We start from the raw sequence: 17392 nt of genomic DNA, 5'->3' as shown, positions 1-17392 counted from the left end.
AATGAAGTAATAAAATTGGGCCACATTTATTTAAAATGGTCATTCATTATGTAATTTTAATATAAGAATACCTACTTGCAAAACAAAACATCTGGGAAATTCCGAAAAAAAATTATCTTGTTTCAAATTTTCGCTGCAGCTGATCAGACTGACCATGGACGTTATGAAGGAAACCACTTTTTTGGACTTCTGCATTATCGTTGTTTTGGATTTGATTAAATCTTTGAATTTTTTTTTGACACGAAACCAATATTTGTCAATGAAACTGAAATACATGTGATTTAGAAATTAAAAGATATCGTCAAAATATTCTTATTGAAAAATTAATGACTATTGTCCTTAAAGTTATAAGGACCAAGAAATCAATAAACTTTTTGTATGATGAATAAACCAAACAATACTTTTCCAAAGGTTTTTGATGTGCTGAACTCGAATCCGAATTCAGAAATATTCTATCAGCTTCCGTTTTTAAAATATTACCGTTAGAAAATGCAAAAACACCTGTTTCTGAAGTTGTGCTGCAATGTGAGGGAATTTTGTTTAACACTTTTTGTGAAGCTTTGTATAAGAATTGCTTTTCTTCTTTAAAAATCTGTTTAAACTTTTGTGATGTCTTTTCTATAATCCGAGATATTTTTGTTTGAAGCTACTGCAGTTTGAAATAACGTTATTGATAAAATAAGCCAAAACACACGTACTTAAACTAAAGATATCTCGGATAATAAAACAGATATCGGAAAGATTTAAACAGATTTTTAAAGAAGAAAATTAAAATAAGGTACCTCACATCATAGCATAACCTCAAAAACAGCAAAAAAACGTTTTTTTTTAGCAAATTCTAATGGCAGTATTTCAAGAACTAAGACTGATAGAATATTTTTGACTTCATATTCGAGTTAGGCACACAAAAAACTATATAAAAAGTATAGCTTTGTTTATTCATAATAAAAATAATTAAATTTTGTAGACCAGAGCTATCAGCCAATAAACGTGTTTTTGCACTTTCTAATGTCAAAATTTCAAAAACTAGAGCTGATAGAATATTTCTGACCTCGGATTCGAGTTCAGCACATCAAAAACTCTTGGAAAAGTATTGTATAGTTTATTCATCCAAAACCTTGTTGTGCAGTGTAATAATATTGTATAAAATTTGATGGGGCACCCCTTCATTTTGTTCTATTTTATTCGATTCCGCTTACTTTTAAGCGAATTTGTTTTAGCAGAAAATTTAAAGCGTATTTAATTTTTTTAAATCCATTACGTTCTCAGATTGATTTTTATTTATTTGTCTCTTTGAACTAGGTAGCGGTCTCAAAGTTGTTATTTTTTCCGAAAATAAGCTGGACGACTGCTTCCATTTGAAGCCAAAAATGTTTTAATTCTTTCTTGCAACCGAAACAAATTATTTACTAAACCTTGTCGAACTGATTGCTGTTAATTATGACGCATAGTAGTGTTAGTAAGAGATCGATAGATTTGCCGAAAAATACAGATCTGTAAAATTGATTTACAACAAAAAAAAATAAATCAATTTGTTGGCCAATCGAAGGCAAAAACTGTTAAAATCATTCTAAAAACCCATATTTTCGATACTCAACAACAACAGTTAATCATCGATCAATTTATAATAAAATAAACTCATAGGTGGAACATATAGCTGAAACCGTAGCATTAAAATAAAGAAAAACGTTTTAAGTAATCCATAATTACTATACTAAAAGCTTGTAATCTGACAATTTTTTGTTCTTAAATTCCATCCAAGCTAATTTATAAACTACAAATGTGTGTTTGCTTTTTTAATTCCATTTCTCTAAAATCTACAATTCAAAATCTCCCTTAAAACGTACACTAATTGTTGCATTTTATTCCAATTGATCTCATTTTGAACTCATAATTTATCAACAAACCACAATCACAATACAAAATTACCCATAATTTGTTTAAAATTTTATTTCAAAAAAAAAAAAAAAAAAAAAAAACAAATTTGCAAATTGCATGCCAAATAAAATTAGTCCTTCGAAAATATATTTTATTTTACTTTAATTTCCCTTAGGAAATAATTTTCCACTAATTACAGTGAATACTTAAAAAACAAATATGTATTACATATGTAATGTATGTAGGACAGAAAACAGGTGTCCCAACACAATTAGAAAAACAAAAACATCAACAACAAAAAAAAAATAAACCAAAACAAACATAAACTTGGGAATACTAATATACAAAATGCAAACACACAAGAATTTTCAATCCCCTAAATAAAATTCATGAATTTAAAAAGGCTACTGAATATTTGAATTATATGGACTCCTACTCCAACTACTATTTTGTATGCTGCAGATAGATTTAATATTTTGTATTAATATCTGGACACTCCTACAAAAATCAGATAGTTTTTGTTGTTTATAAACAAAAGTTAATTGTTTTTAAATAATATTTTTTGACTCTTTACTTCCACAAAACGTTATACAATAAAACAAAAAAAAAAAAAACATATATAAAAAAGAATTAAACATGAACATGAAAATTTATAAATATAAAAACAAAAAAAAAATAACTATTACACACATGGGAAGAACTTAAATGAAATCCCTTGAGAAGGTTGCATATGGCAATATAAGCGGAATGTAATGCAATTTGTCTGCTGCATGCATGCAAACTTCAAATAAAGTTTTTAATTTAATTTTCTGCACAAAAATATACTTACTTTTTTTGGCATGAACTTTTCTATAATAACCCGCATATACATAAAAAGGACTTCAAATAAGGAAACAAATAACAAAAAAAAAATAATATTGTTTCATTGTAAACAAAAAAAGAAAAGAACAAATTTATATAAATTACTTTATTTCCAATGCATATGTGTGGAGAACATCCCACTTATTTTCTGCCCGCAGGATTAAACAAAAAAAAACTAAAAAAGATGAATTTCTCGTTATCTCTTCATAATATTTGAGGATGTGCAGTTTACTTTCATGAATGAGGAGTGAGGCCGTTGAACAGTAGCTCATTGAAAAAAATATATCTGATAAAAATCCATTAAATAATGTTTTATAAAAGTACCACCTTCCCTCGTACTCCTACTCTTACTGTTACTCTTACTCTTACTCTTACTCTTACTCTTACTCTTACTCTTACTCTTACTCTTACTCTTACTCTTACTCTTACTCTTACTCTTACTCTTACTCTTACTCTTACTCTTACTCTTACTCTTACTCTTACTCTTACTCTTACTCTTACTCTTACTCTTACTCTTACTCTTACTCTTACTCTTACTCTTACTCTTACTCTTACTCTTACTCTTACTCTTACTCTTACTCTTACTCTTACTCTTACTCTTACTCTTACTCTTACTCTTACTCTTACTCTTACTCTTACTCTTACTCTTACTCTTACTCTTACTCTTACTCTTACTCTTACTCTTACTCTTACTCTTACTCTTACTCTTACTCTTACGCTTACTCTTACGCTTACTCATACTCTTATTCCTACTCCTATTCCTAACTCCTATTCCTACTCCTAACTCCTACTCCTAACTCCTATTCCTACTCCTACTGATATTCTTTGAAGTCATCTTGACATTTTTTGATTTCGTCAACTAAAAATCATCAACATGAACCACTGTTATAGGGTCCTAGAATAGGGGCGCAAGTATTAAGGGCATAGGAAATTGAAAAAAAGTACTTCAAATCGTACACATTTGTTGTTTATCAAGAAAAAACAAGAAAAAGGAGAGTCCATCGTTTTTTGCTCTTTTTTCCTTGTCTTCATTTTGGAGCTTATAAAGTGGAATACCTAGTTACCGTTTAAAAAATAGAGAACAGCACAACAACAACAACAAAAAAGGAAACTGCAAAACATTCAAAAGGATTACATTTTTCGTTTAGATATTTTGTTTTATTTATTTTCTACTCCCATCTTATTTCTTCGGAACGCAAATGCAATTCATTTTTTTTTTTTTTTTGTGCAAGGATATGGAACAAATCGAAAAAGCAGAGTTTGGGGGTACCTTCTTCTGTCCTATATTTTTCTATAGAGATCCTTATGTACACATGTAAACTTTGTGTATATTATGTATAATGCTTCTGTTACTGATGATAAAACATTGGGTGCGTGATGTAAGTGAAAACTAAATTTGATTTTCTTTCTCATCGTTGAATTCTTCTTCCTGTTCTTCTCCCTTCTCCCTTGTTCCTTGTTTTGTGCTTTTCTGCTAAGTTTCAAACTGATATACATTCACTTGTACCTACTTGTAGTCTTTGTTTCATGATGCTCCTTTTTGCATCTCTAATTTTGATGAAATTTAAGCGCGTAAGCAGTTTATCGAACGTTCAACTATATGATGGAATTATTTTTAAGTTTATTGCTTTGAAATTTTCCGTCCAAGAAATGAGGGAGACAGCCAACATCATTGCATCGCAACAGGAAGGGTAATAGTGTATAGTTGTTCCTGTTGTTGTTGTTGTTGTTGTGTGTGTGTGTGTGTTTAACTTAATGCTTTGTTTGTGAATCAGTTGAGTAAAAGTTAAAAGTAGTTTTCTTCTCTCCTTAGTTACCAAGTTACGTCATAAAAGCGGAATTTGCACAATGTTGCATCGTTAAGTAAGATGTTGTTCATGATATGATAAAGGAAAATTAGTTCATATATTATATTGTTAAACTTAAGAAAAAAAAAAAAAGGTTTGAAGAGATTTGGAAGGAGAGATGATATTATTTTCAATAACATTTCAAGCACACATTTCAAGCATCAGGCATATGAGTTCCGGGATTGGGATTGAGAGAGAGGAAACCATGATGAAGTTGTTTATTATTTTAGTTTGCAATATTTTCAAGGACTAGGATATTAGGAAATTTTCAAAAGGTACTTGTATGTTTGCTTATTAATGAAAACGGTTTAGAAATAATTTATCAACTAAACTATTTATGAAACCCTTCCACTTTGCTAAGTTGAGCTCAGAAAACGTTGGTAGGCTTCCCATTTATGAATTGTTTCATGTTTGATACCAATTAAATGCAGATTTCCTTGCATTTACATATAAGGAGATTGTACCCTACCTCTTTTAACGATTGCATTGTACCGTCGTCGGGACGTCTTCTTTGCACCAGCTTATTTTTTTTATATTGCAAAGGGCAGAAGTAAGCTTCCCCTTCACTGACTATGCATTTAATCAGGACTGATATGTTTCGAAATGAAAACCATAAGACTTCTACAACCGTTTTGTGTCATTTTTTTTCCAAAACTCATGGAGTTTTTCACCAGCAGATTCACTTCTCCGACTATTATATTGGGCACTACTTCTTAAGCAGATGCAGTTATTGGAAAGGCTAAGAAACAGTGAAAAATCAAGACGCGAATATTTTTCTCACCGTCCAAAATAAATAGACCTTGAGTATTACCTACTTATATAACTCTTAGCAAAGTTTCTTTATTTGATGGAGTTTTGATGATAAATGCGCCCTTTTTTATGAAAGTGAAAGCCTGGCTTTTATTAATAGCTGAAAAAGATAATTTCTTACAGTTCGCTTTGCATGCATTCTATACTCTTTGCTTTAAGTTGGGTAAACTTCTTTTTATCTTCCGTTCATTTATCACCAAGATTCGAAAATTGTTTTCCAATACTGTTAGAAATTTCCTTTAGGTATAATGATTTTAATTTCTGAAAGCAAGTTTGTTCTAGGGAGTTCCATATTTATGTATTTTAGACTTCACCCTTGAAATTCGGATATTGTGATTTGTGATCGGTGATAATCACAAAAGACCAATTTGAAAAATATGATTTCCGCAGTACAAATTTAGTTCTTGTGACTATGACCGATCACAAATCACAATAGCCGATTCCACCCCAGATTGTACTTACTACAACTACAATGCCGATTGAACTTTCTGTATTTTAAAAGTGGAATGGGTAGCAGTTGATAGCTTTTACTTAATTGAACAAAGTTTACCGTAAACCGTGATTTCATTTAGCCGAAATTCAAAATATCTTATGAAATGCTTGGTGAATAAAATTATTTTCGGTCAAAAGTTAAGCAATTGAAACTAAAAATTTCAAATCTTTTGTTGCATCATCATTTTCAGTGTTTTCAAAAGATCACTACACTTCGTAATAGTCAAGGTACAACCTAGTAAGTCTTCCACAAAGATGATACATGTTGCGTTTTTACCTCGTTCTATTCTGTAGAAAAACATCTTGTATTCTTTTGTCTTGACATTCTAGAAACCCTGTTTATCTATTTCCATTTTATATCTTCAACGCCAGGTGCTTCTACCGTTTATACTTCCAATGTTCTTACTTATATTAATTATAAACGGTCCGCCCATTATAATTAGCAAGCATTAAGTATCACTCCAGTAGTCTAACTCATAAATTCCGTCGATTTTCTTATCCACAATGCGAAGAGTGATTCTAATATACTTAATACTTAACCTTCTTTAGTTGGCCCAGTCAAGAAAATCTTCTTTCTTAAAAATCGGTTCAAACAATTTTCAACTCTGCTAGTAGAAAGTTATTAAAACGTGTTCATTTGTTACTCATCCAAGCTAAATGTTTGAGCACTTTTATTGAATCAGGAAATTCTTCGTGGTGGCCTTGTACAATCCGGCTTCTTGCCGGAAAAGAATCTAACGATCGCTTGTGATTTTAGCCACCCGGCTTCAACTTCAACGTCTGTATCCGTATATTTTTATACGCATTCAAAATAAAGGTTTTAGTCTGGATTTTCGTTTCAACAATGATTCCAGTTATGAATAATCACCGACTTCCCATCGCAGGCCTTACTCTATTTCACGTGAAATATGAAAATTGCTTGTTCTTATTTCATTTACAAGGTCTGTATACCCTACATTCTCTAATCCTGGACTTAACCCCAACAATAGAAGCCCGCAAGTGCTAGAGCCTCGTCAAAATTGGCCCTAACTCTAAATATATCCAAGCACCCATCTAAGCTTTTCACTTAAATGATCAAATTGGCTCGTAGGCACCACTTTTAATTTGTTCGCAGAAAATCTTCCACCCCCATCCGGATCCAATGATAAGTGCCTTACTAGTAGAACATTTTTTTATACAATAATTTGACGATAAAATAAAAAAAAAAATACACGTGTCTATGAACATGACAAACAGGATTAATTGCTAAAATGTTCTTAACTTTCCCCAGCACTAGTTACATGCCCAGCTCATAAAATATTTTATTTTAACCAAAACTTTGAAGATAAACGTTGAACAAATTTTTATCGATCTACTTATTAGCTTTTTGATTTCATCAGAAAACTAAAGGTTATCACCACTTCAGCTCACTAACAACATGGATACAAGAAATGTTAGGAGTGTATCAGTCTAGGCTTTATTTTATCAGAAAGTGTTGCTATTTTTATTGGTTTTATTTTTATCAGCTTTATCAGCTATCGACCTGAAAGTTTGCAAAGTATTTTTTATATCTTCGCTTATCTTTAAAACCAAAAAAAAAAAACAACCTTATAAAGTTGCATTTCAGCAAAGAAAATGTACCTATACACCACTGTCCTGAAATAATCTATAGCTGCCCTAAAAGCGATTAACCCAAATAGTCCTTTTGTTTCGATGCTGACCTCAGTCAAGAATCAAGATCCTAAAATAACATGACATCCTGCTACACTTATACTTAACATTAATACCCAAGTGTAAGCTATCTAATTTTGTTTTAGTTAACCAAAGTAAGAACAAACCTTTACACTCTAACCTCTTGCCTATCCATATTAACCTTCAATCTTCGATTAAGATTTTAGCTTTTCCCATTCAATTTTTATTCCACTGCAAACCGACAAAACGTGTGTCCTCCGCCAATGGGAATTGTTAGACATTTTCATTCCAAAGCTAAACCCACCTAATGGTGCCTTAAAATCAAATGTTTTACTTCACACCCTGATTCCGAATAGAAACAGAAAAAGAAAAAAAAAATAACAAAATCATTTAATCCTTTTCGATACACGTCCGGCCCCGTCCGTCCATCTATTGCCGCCGCTAAACCGCGCCCAATCGTTTCCAAACGTCGTCATCATCACCATTCGACGCCGTCGTCGTCATTTTAGCCCATATATAGTCATTCTCATAATCGTTCAATTTTATTTCTGTTCATTTCCGCACGATTTTAATGTTTCTCTCTTCATTTTCTATTTCTTTTCAAAAGCAGGAAGTGTTTCCATGCAGCATACTACTACCTAGACGATCCCCCACATCATCCATCCGTACCTCAGGTTGACTGGGAAGTACCAGTCGAGATTGGCGGCGAAATACGTGCTGCTGTGCCAGTAAATGAGTTCAGCAAGCATGTAGCTTCGTTACATGCTGATGGTGACATTGGCTTTAGTCGGGAGTATGAGGCAATTCAAAATGAGTGCATATCGGACGACCTGCCCTGCGAGCACTCACAGCATCCGGAGAACAAACGGAAAAATCGCTATCTCAATATAACTGCATGTAAGTAGTATAGAGAAAGTTCAAATAGACCGTTAGAGAGTAAAGTCAAGCAATCCAACTAATCGATTCTTTCCAGATGACCACAGCCGAGTGCATCTCCACCCAACACCAGGCCAAAAGAAGAACCTCGATTACATTAATGCCAATTTCATTGACGGCTACCAGAAGACCCGTGCATTTATCGGCACGCAAGGACCATTGCCGGACACATTTGATTGCTTCTGGCGAATGATTTGGGAGCAACGGGTGGCGATTATTGTGATGATAACGAACCTGGTCGAACGAGGCCGTCGGAAGTGCGATATGTATTGGCCAAAGGATGGCATCGAGACATACGGAGTCATTCAAGTGAAACTGATTGAGGAGGAAGTAATGTCCACGTATACAGTGCGAACGTTACAGATTAAGCATCTCAAGGTGGGTTGTCTGTCCCCTTTTAACATTCTTCTCTTCTTCCATTTTTTTACCTATGTTTCCTTTCAGCTCAAAAAGAAGAAACAATCAAACTCGGAGAAAATTGTTTACCAATACCACTATACGAATTGGCCGGATCATGGAACACCAGATCATCCACTGCCAGTATTAAATTTTGTTAAGAAATCTTCAGCTGCCAATCCACCAGATGCTGGACCAATAGTTGTCCATTGCAGGTATACATATTTTCTTTAAGCGTTATAGACACTTTTTTCATATATTCTTTCTTTGATAGCGCTGGAGTTGGTCGCACTGGAACATACATCGTTTTAGATGCCATGCTCAAGCAAATCCAACAAAAAGGAGTCGTCAATGTGTTCGGCTTCCTGCGACACATCCGGGTGCAGCGAAATTTCCTCGTTCAAACCGAGGAACAATATATATTCCTGCATGACGCATTGGTCGAGGCCATAGCTAGCGGCGAGACCAATTTGCGTGCCGATCAAATCGAAGAGCTTAAAAATCTCACCACCTACCTAGAGAATCAGTACAAGAATATAATTCAGTTCCAAACGAAGGACATACACATTGCATCGGCGATGAAGCAAGTGAACTCAATCAAGAATCGTGGTGCCATATTCCCGATTGAAAGTAGTCGGGTGCATTTAACGCCGAAACCAGGCGAGGAGGGCAGTGATTATATTAATGCCTCTTGGTTGCATGGTTTTAGGCGGCTGCGAGACTTTATTGTCACTCAACATCCAATGTCGCACACTGTTAAGGATTTCTGGCAAATGGTGTGGGATCACAATGCGCAAACAATTGTGTTGCTATCATCATTAGATGAGATTGTAGGTTTTTTTCATTCTCTTTTTTTGTTGTTGTATTTTTGTGTAGAATTGAGGATTTGTAATGATAGTTCTTTTCTTTTCAATAGAATTTTGCACAATTTTGGCCAGATGATACGACGCCCATCGAAAGCGATTATTATCGCGTAAAATTCTTAAGCAAGACCAACAAAAGTGACTACGTGAGTCGAGATTTTGTCATACAATCAATACAGGACGATTATGAGCTAAGCGTGAAAATGCTGCATTGTCCCAGTTGGCCAGAAATGACCAATCCAAATAGTATTTACGATTTTATTGTGGACGTGCACGAGAGGTGTAGCGACTACAGAAATGGACCAATTGTTGTCGTCGATAGGTAAGTGAGGGGGGTTATCATTTGTTTTCTTATTCTATAAGAGTCTCTTGTAATGTGTATTGAAAGATTTAAGAAGTAACTAACTTAAATAAGAATAAGGAATATTAGCAGAAGAATGTATTGACTTGAGTCAATTCTGTTTCGATTCGGAAGGTATTTTATTAGAGAGAAGATGGAATTCGCCGTTCAGATAAAGAAATTATTTAAAAGTTACTGCTAATAAAGGCCAAAAAATTTTATGATGTGAAACAGTGATAAAATTTTAAGATTTATATTTATAGATAAAATGAAAATAGATATCTCGAACCAAAAAAATGGTACACATTCGCCACAGTGTCAGTTTTAGGTTTCTTATACATTTTTTTCAATTTTGTAAAACATTTTTAATTAATTTTTTTTATTTTTGAGCATTCAATGAGCTATAAAAATGCATAGATGGTCATTTCAATTTAATACAAAAAATGTTTAAAATCAACATTTCTCAACCGGTCTCAGATCAAATTTTTGAATCAATTCATTTTTATGTAAAGAATGCCTCTACCCAAGTAAATTCACTCCTCACCTACTCCCGACTGGACCAGTGTTATAAACAATTCTATTTGTTTTTTTGCATAATAAAGGATTATAATATATAAAACAAAAAGGTGGTAGTGACTTTATGGCCGTGGTTATGGGCCTCATGACAATACCAAAATTTGTTTCCATACCTCCGAATTTTGAAATTTTGTTATTGTCGAGTAACTTGAAGCACTTAAAGACTGCTCACTAATCTTTAGAACTATTCTGAAGTTCCTTTTAATAATTATATTTTCACATGGTTTAGAGTTTTTGGTATAACCTTAAAAAAGTTCTTTTTGGTGTGATGAATTTGATAGTTTGGATATTAACCATTTATCTGGGTTCGAGATCTTAGTGTCATTGAGAGATATTAATGATTGGACAAGCAAGTATCAGCCTTGCATGACCCACTTGAGAAAAGAGCAATTATTTCTCCTGATGTTATATCAACCTTCATTAAATAACTAGATTGCAGTTGGAATTGTTTAACTAATAGGTCAATAGGAAAACATCTACCAAAGTAATGTGCTCATTTTATATTGTTGCCTTTTTTTTACCAAAACCGTTTGGCAATTAGGAATCATCTAGAATTCCTTTGGTATCATAGATTTGTTTAAATCATAGAATCCGCTCGTAAAGACAATTTGTATGAAATATTCCATTACGAACGGATTGTGGGATAGACCGAACATTTTCAAAAGTATTATTGCTTCAAAAAAATGTGTGTATTTGTGTATAGTATTTGGTAGTATGTACGTTTACAATGAAATCATAATTTGGAGGGGGTATTAAAAATTTCATGAAGTCAAGTTCCTGGCAACACTGGCTTACAACTTCGAAAAAAAACAGATTATTTGAGTCCCCATAAGACTAGTTATAACACCTTTTCCAGAGTTTATCATTTGAGGTTTTTAAATTCTATTTCTGTCAAAGTAAAGTAGTATAATTGTCTCATGCTAAGTTCAACTAAAGATTAGTTAATGCTGTGGTAATATTTTAAGTCCCAGTTAAATTTCAGTTTTAGCGATCAGTAAAATTTTCCGTTATATTCCTTATGCATATTATTAAACGATTTACACTTTAAAGTTCAAAGAGGATTCGTATCGATTGCACATCACATTATTATTTATTTATTTCTTCAAAATAAAAACTCTCCTAGTCCTAGGTTACTAAATTCTGGTCTTCTCGGTAGATCGGTAGTAAATGCTGAATGGATGGTTGAGCTCTCTCTGCTAGAGAGATGTTCTCGTAGATGTAGATCTTACACTGCGAATTTTCAAATAGTTATTCTTCTATTGAGCATTGTGTAAGGTGTAAAGTGTGTACGAAAATGTTTTATTTTGCTGAGTCCGGTTAGTTTTTAAAACTTAAATTTAAAGTTCTCTTAACTATTCGGTTTCAGTTTTATTTTATAAGTCAATTAGACAGGTTTGCTTGTACTGATTTTAAAATTTAACTTCTTTAAAAGTTGAGTATAAGAAATAGCTGTAGGTAGGTTCCTATAAGGAAAATTTTAAAACATGTGGATAGAATTTGTGTTTGAGAACAATATTTTTTATTTCTAAAATGTTAACCCTTTCGAACCCAAGCTATGAAAATCAATATTAAAAAATGTTTTTTTCAGTATTATCGTGTCAAAAACATCACAACTAAGCAATATAAATAGCAAAATGTTATGTTCCAAAATAATAAATAGCAAAACTAATGTGTTATTCTCATGTTACATGTAAGTAACATACACTGCCTTCAAAAAAAGTCGGATGACTGAGAAAATAACTTTTTATATAACAATAATTTATGCTACTTCTTCTAAGCCAAAACACAAAACACTTTCTGGATTAACATTGTTCATATCTTTTTGTTTTTCAAAAATATAACCATATAAAAAAAAAATTCACAAAAAAAACTTTAAAAAATGTGGATTTCAGTCCCTTTTTCGACTAAAAAAAATTTAAAGTACGATATTTGACTAACTTTTTGTAGTAATCTAGTAACTAGGCATTATTATCTTTCAATTAAGCCATCAAAACCTAAAAAATTATTTAATGGGATATTTTTTACGAATTTTGAAAGATACATACATATGTTACATGAGAGTAACGCTGGTGCCGAAAGGGTTAAGTAAAATTTAAGTTACACTGAGAACTGAGAATAGAAAGCTAAAATTTTACTCTCCTAGTTTTTTTTTGCATAGTAATTTCCTTAAAATTGACTTCCATAATGTTCATAATTAAATGCAAGACAAAGTCAAGTTCTTTTGAACTCAACCTTTCCTAAAAATCTTTATTTTTTTTATTTTTAAAACATATACATTATACAAAAAATTTCAAACATTTTATTTTTTATTTCCAGATACGGCGGTGCTCAGGCATGTACATTCTGTGCGATCTCATCATTATCCATTGAAATGGAATATTGTAATACAGCTAATATCTATCAATATGCAAAATTGTATCACAATAAAAGGCCGGGCGTATGGACGTCTAGCGAAGACATACGCCTTATATACAACATTCTATCATATTTGCCTCGTAATTTGCAGCTACTGAAACGCACTGCCTTGCGTACAGAATTTGAAGATGTTACGACGGCAACGCCGGATTTATACAGTAAAATCTGTAGCAATGGTAATATTAGTAGTACGTTACAAAATTCAAATACCCTAACTAACATTAATATAAATAATGCTGCAATAACATCATTAATTAATGGTGTTGGTGATTTAACAACAACAACACAACAAACAACTTTAACAACAACAACAACAAATCCAACTTTAACAACAACAACAACAACAATCATTCCACAATCAACAACAATTATTAATAATTTGGATAATGGTGGTGGTGATAATGGTATTATTTGTGGTAATTTTATTACTAATTCTATTAATTCTACTCCTACTATTGAACAACTAACTGGTGTTAATGTCAATGATGATGATAATAATGGTGATGGTATTAATTTAAATGGTAATGTTAATTTAAATGTCAATGGAAATTTAAATTAAATTTTTATCTAAAATATAAAGCTGTAACGGATGCTCAAAGCTTAGATATCGTAGGATAAACAAATAAATTATTTTAGTTTAACAAATTAACAAAAAAAATATTCCTAAGTATAAAATAAAATAAAAAAAACACAAATAAATTTACACAAAACAAAAAAATAGTATAGCAAGCTGACACACATCCAATTCATTAAGAGAAAAAAAAAAATACAAATAAACCATAAAGATTCATCCGCAAGTTATAAATTGAATTCCTTTAAACAAAAAAATAATATTAAACATTCTCTTCTATGTTCCTCTGGTTCCTTTAACATTTTCTTTTATCTCTTTCTATTCATAAATTTAATATGAAACAAAAAACAAAACTTATTATATGTATGTGTAAGAAGTTCAACAATACATCACACACACTCCTGAGGGATAATGAGATAAAAAGGATCCTTCAGGAGTCAAAATATAAGCGCACCCTTTTATGAATAAAAAGTAGTTAAACTAGCAAAAAACACAAAAAACAATGTAGTTATTAACAATTTATACGAGAAAGAAATAAAAAAAAAAAACACGGTGATGAGATTGCATGAAATTAATTTAGTTTTTAATATTAAATAAATAAAACAAAAAATAATGTATTATTAAATATAAATTTTAATTCTTTGTATAAATGTGACAATGTGATTTTTTGTGTGTATGATGTTCTTATATAGTCTCGTCTGTCCGTCCGTCTGTTTCTTTGACAAATTAATTTTGTTTATTTTGTTTCATTTCCGTCCCTATTATTTATCAAAAAAGCATTAATTAAAATAAAATTCACCTTAAAAATTGTAAATTGTATAAAAATTATTATTAAAGAAAAACAAAAATTATATAAAAAAAAAACGTAAAATGTATTTATCGAAATTTAATTTAAGAAAACAAAATTATTAAACTAAAAATCCTTGTGTGCTTGTTTTAATTTTAATTTTAATAAATTTGTAAATATTCATTAAGTTACATGCCTAAATATATTATAAAAAAAAGAAAGAAAATTATATAAATTAACATTAAATACTCTCCATTAATATGATTTCCAAAACAGTTAAAGTGAAAAGATAAAAAAAATAAAAAGCATTGTACATTATAGAAAATATATATAAAAAAATTTAAAAAATATATATATATTATATATAGATGAAAAAAAAAAACATATTTAAAGACTGGTTTTGTACACTTTTTACATAATTATGATTATTATTAAATTTAAATTAATTATTAATTATATTTAAAAATGAAAAAAATACACACACATTGTAAAAAGCTAAATAAAGTAAAATTGAAAAGGAAAAAAACGATATAAATATTTTGATTTGTATTAAAATTTATAAACTTGTGTTTTTTTAAAAAGAATTTCTCAATTTTTTTTAATGATGGAAAAGTTTCAATATTTCTTACACAATATTTTGCTTCAATCCAGAATACTTTTTTTAGTTTAATTTAATAAACATAAATAAATATGAATAAATGTATTTTGTATTAAGAGCTTGTTCTTTTGCATGTTTTTTTATGTTTTAATAATTTCTTTTTTTATTACATCATGTATGAATAACTAAGTAATAATTATAACGATACATCTCCTAAGAAAAAATAAATAAATAAATACACTTTTAAAAAATTATCAAATTTATTTGTGTTCTTTTTTCTTTTGCTTTTCTTTTAAATTGAGTTGACTGGTTTTGCTTACGTTTTCTCATTCAATTAATCAATCATTTTCTTGTCCAGAGCAATGGTCTACATGACATATTTATTTGACTTTTAAATTATTATTTTCAATCTGCAATTTATGGGCCTTTTTAAGGCTCGCACTTTGACACAAGTCGAATTATTTGTTGTATTTTGATTAAAAATACTTCCGCGTTTGTCCTGTATATAAAATAGAGAAATCTTATTATAGACCCAATAACTTCGTATAGTTTTTCTACCGATTCCCATTTCGCAAGTCATAAAAGGGTCTATTGTTGATTTAGTTTACTAATCTTTATTTTAAACTTTGTATGGAAGCATTTCGATTAAACAACTTGAATGTTTTTCATCGATGTATTCTTTCGGAAAATGTCTCCTATTTGTTCGAAATGGAAGGTTTTCCGAAATTCTCCAATAAGAACCGTCTGTATACTCCGTTTCTTTTGTTTCGAAACGAATATCTGATAGAGCTGAATACGTTGGATCAATGCGCTTGAGTTTTGTCGAACATAGTATCGACCATTTTTTTAAAAGTTTTTATTTATTTTTTTTTTGGTACTGATTTGGAAAGAGATGCAAAATCTTCTGTTGAAAGCAGCAGTAACAACTACAACTTGCTTGGCTCGTCCAATCTTCTTCGGGCAAAAAACTTCGCAATCCAAAATTTCACTACATTCCTTTTAAATGTATTGACTATGTAACAAATGAAGACAAAGTAACTAATTTTCCAACTGATTGCTTATACTCATTGGTTCTGCGTGGCAAACCATTCAGAATTTGCAAACAATTGACGTTTGCTGCATTTGAAAAAGGTTACACCGGGCAAAGAAGAGAGAACTTGAGCAAGGGCGTTCATAAATTTGGCTTGTAGCAAGTAAATGTGAATGTAATATAAATTAATGACCATCTTCTCTTCAATAAAAACCAAATAACGTTTATTTTATACTCAATATCATTTTACCCTCTAGCGGGAGGGGCAGAACAACATCAGTAAAAGGTTCTTTTTCAATAGCATTTCGTATTTTTATAAAAAAAAATTTCGGACCTATCGATTTATCCTTCGGATATGAAATTTTTCCCATTTCATACGAATTGAAGAGTTTTTACCTGTCGGAAAAACACCTCGAAGCATGATTAGTATGAAATTGGATAATTTTCCGCTCTGATGGATACCTCGCTAGCACCGCTTATAGTATGTGCATCACTGTTGCATTGCTAGATATTGGTAATGAAGACGTTTCAGAGTTTTCGTTAATTTGTTTCCTTCATTCAAAATAAAAATAATTTAAAATCTTGTTTTAAATTGGAATTTTAATTTGTTAATACCTGTTTAAAATTATATGCACAAATTTTTTGTTGGTAATACAAAATATTTTCGAATTTTGTTTTTACTCAAAACATGATATTCTATAACGCCCTTATATTTGTTTTTTTTTATATACATACTTAACAAACGAACTATAGCTTTTGATAACTTTTTTGGTGTCCTATTTTCCATTAATTAAAATACAAAACAAATAATAATTTCACTTAATCGAAACGAGTATTATAGAATTATATTTAAATTTAAATCACGAAATAGAAAAAAAAAAATAAAAATAGCATTAATTACTTATATAGGAAAAAATACATAAATATAGGCATAGAATAAAACAAAAACGGATACAAAAAAAAAATAAAAGAAAAGATAAATAAATATTTTATTAAAGAAAATTGTAAATATATGAAAATAAGAACAAATTTATTGAATAAAAAATGTTTAACTATAAGATACAAAATATAAAATAATTAAAATGGAAATTAGGTACGACAAAAAAATTTAAATTATACATAAAACAGAAAAAAGTGAAAACAAAATTTTTATGTCGTCCTTTTTGAGACAAGGAAATTATTTAGTTATTAAGAAAAATTAATATTAAAAATATTAAATTGAAAAAAAAAAGAATTAAGAGAAAATCAATTGTGAGATTCAATTCGTGTGATCAATCTGAACTCTGAAAATGATTTTAAGTCATAAAAAAAATATATATAT

At 30.5% G+C, this 17392-nt stretch overlaps 1 protein-coding gene across 5 annotated transcripts in view; it reads left to right on the top strand.

Moving 5' to 3' along the window:
- LOC129913305 (tyrosine-protein phosphatase 99A) overlaps nucleotides 1–13944 on the top strand; it is a 504456-nt gene extending 490512 nt beyond the window's left edge. For 2 of the 5 annotated variants that reach the window (XM_055991907.1, XM_055991911.1), the window contains 5 exons: nucleotides 8167–8456; nucleotides 8533–9106; nucleotides 9166–9721; nucleotides 9808–10076; nucleotides 12987–13658. In XM_055991907.1, the coding sequence (XP_055847882.1) occupies nucleotides 8167–8456; nucleotides 8533–9106; nucleotides 9166–9721; nucleotides 9808–10076; nucleotides 12987–13644 (2347 nt within the window). In that variant the 3' untranslated portion in view covers nucleotides 13645–13658. The other 3 variants (XM_055991910.1, XM_055991909.1, XM_055991908.1) reach the window with 3 other exon arrangements.
- The last annotated feature ends 3448 nt before the right edge of the window (nucleotides 13945–17392 follow it).

The sequence above is a fragment of the Episyrphus balteatus genome, chromosome 3 (assembly GCF_945859705.1).
Source record: "Episyrphus balteatus chromosome 3, idEpiBalt1.1, whole genome shotgun sequence".
Classification (NCBI taxonomy): domain Eukaryota; kingdom Metazoa; phylum Arthropoda; class Insecta; order Diptera; family Syrphidae; genus Episyrphus; species Episyrphus balteatus.
Note: the sequence above shows the minus strand (reverse complement) of the source record. Positions and strands in the feature narration are given on the sequence as shown.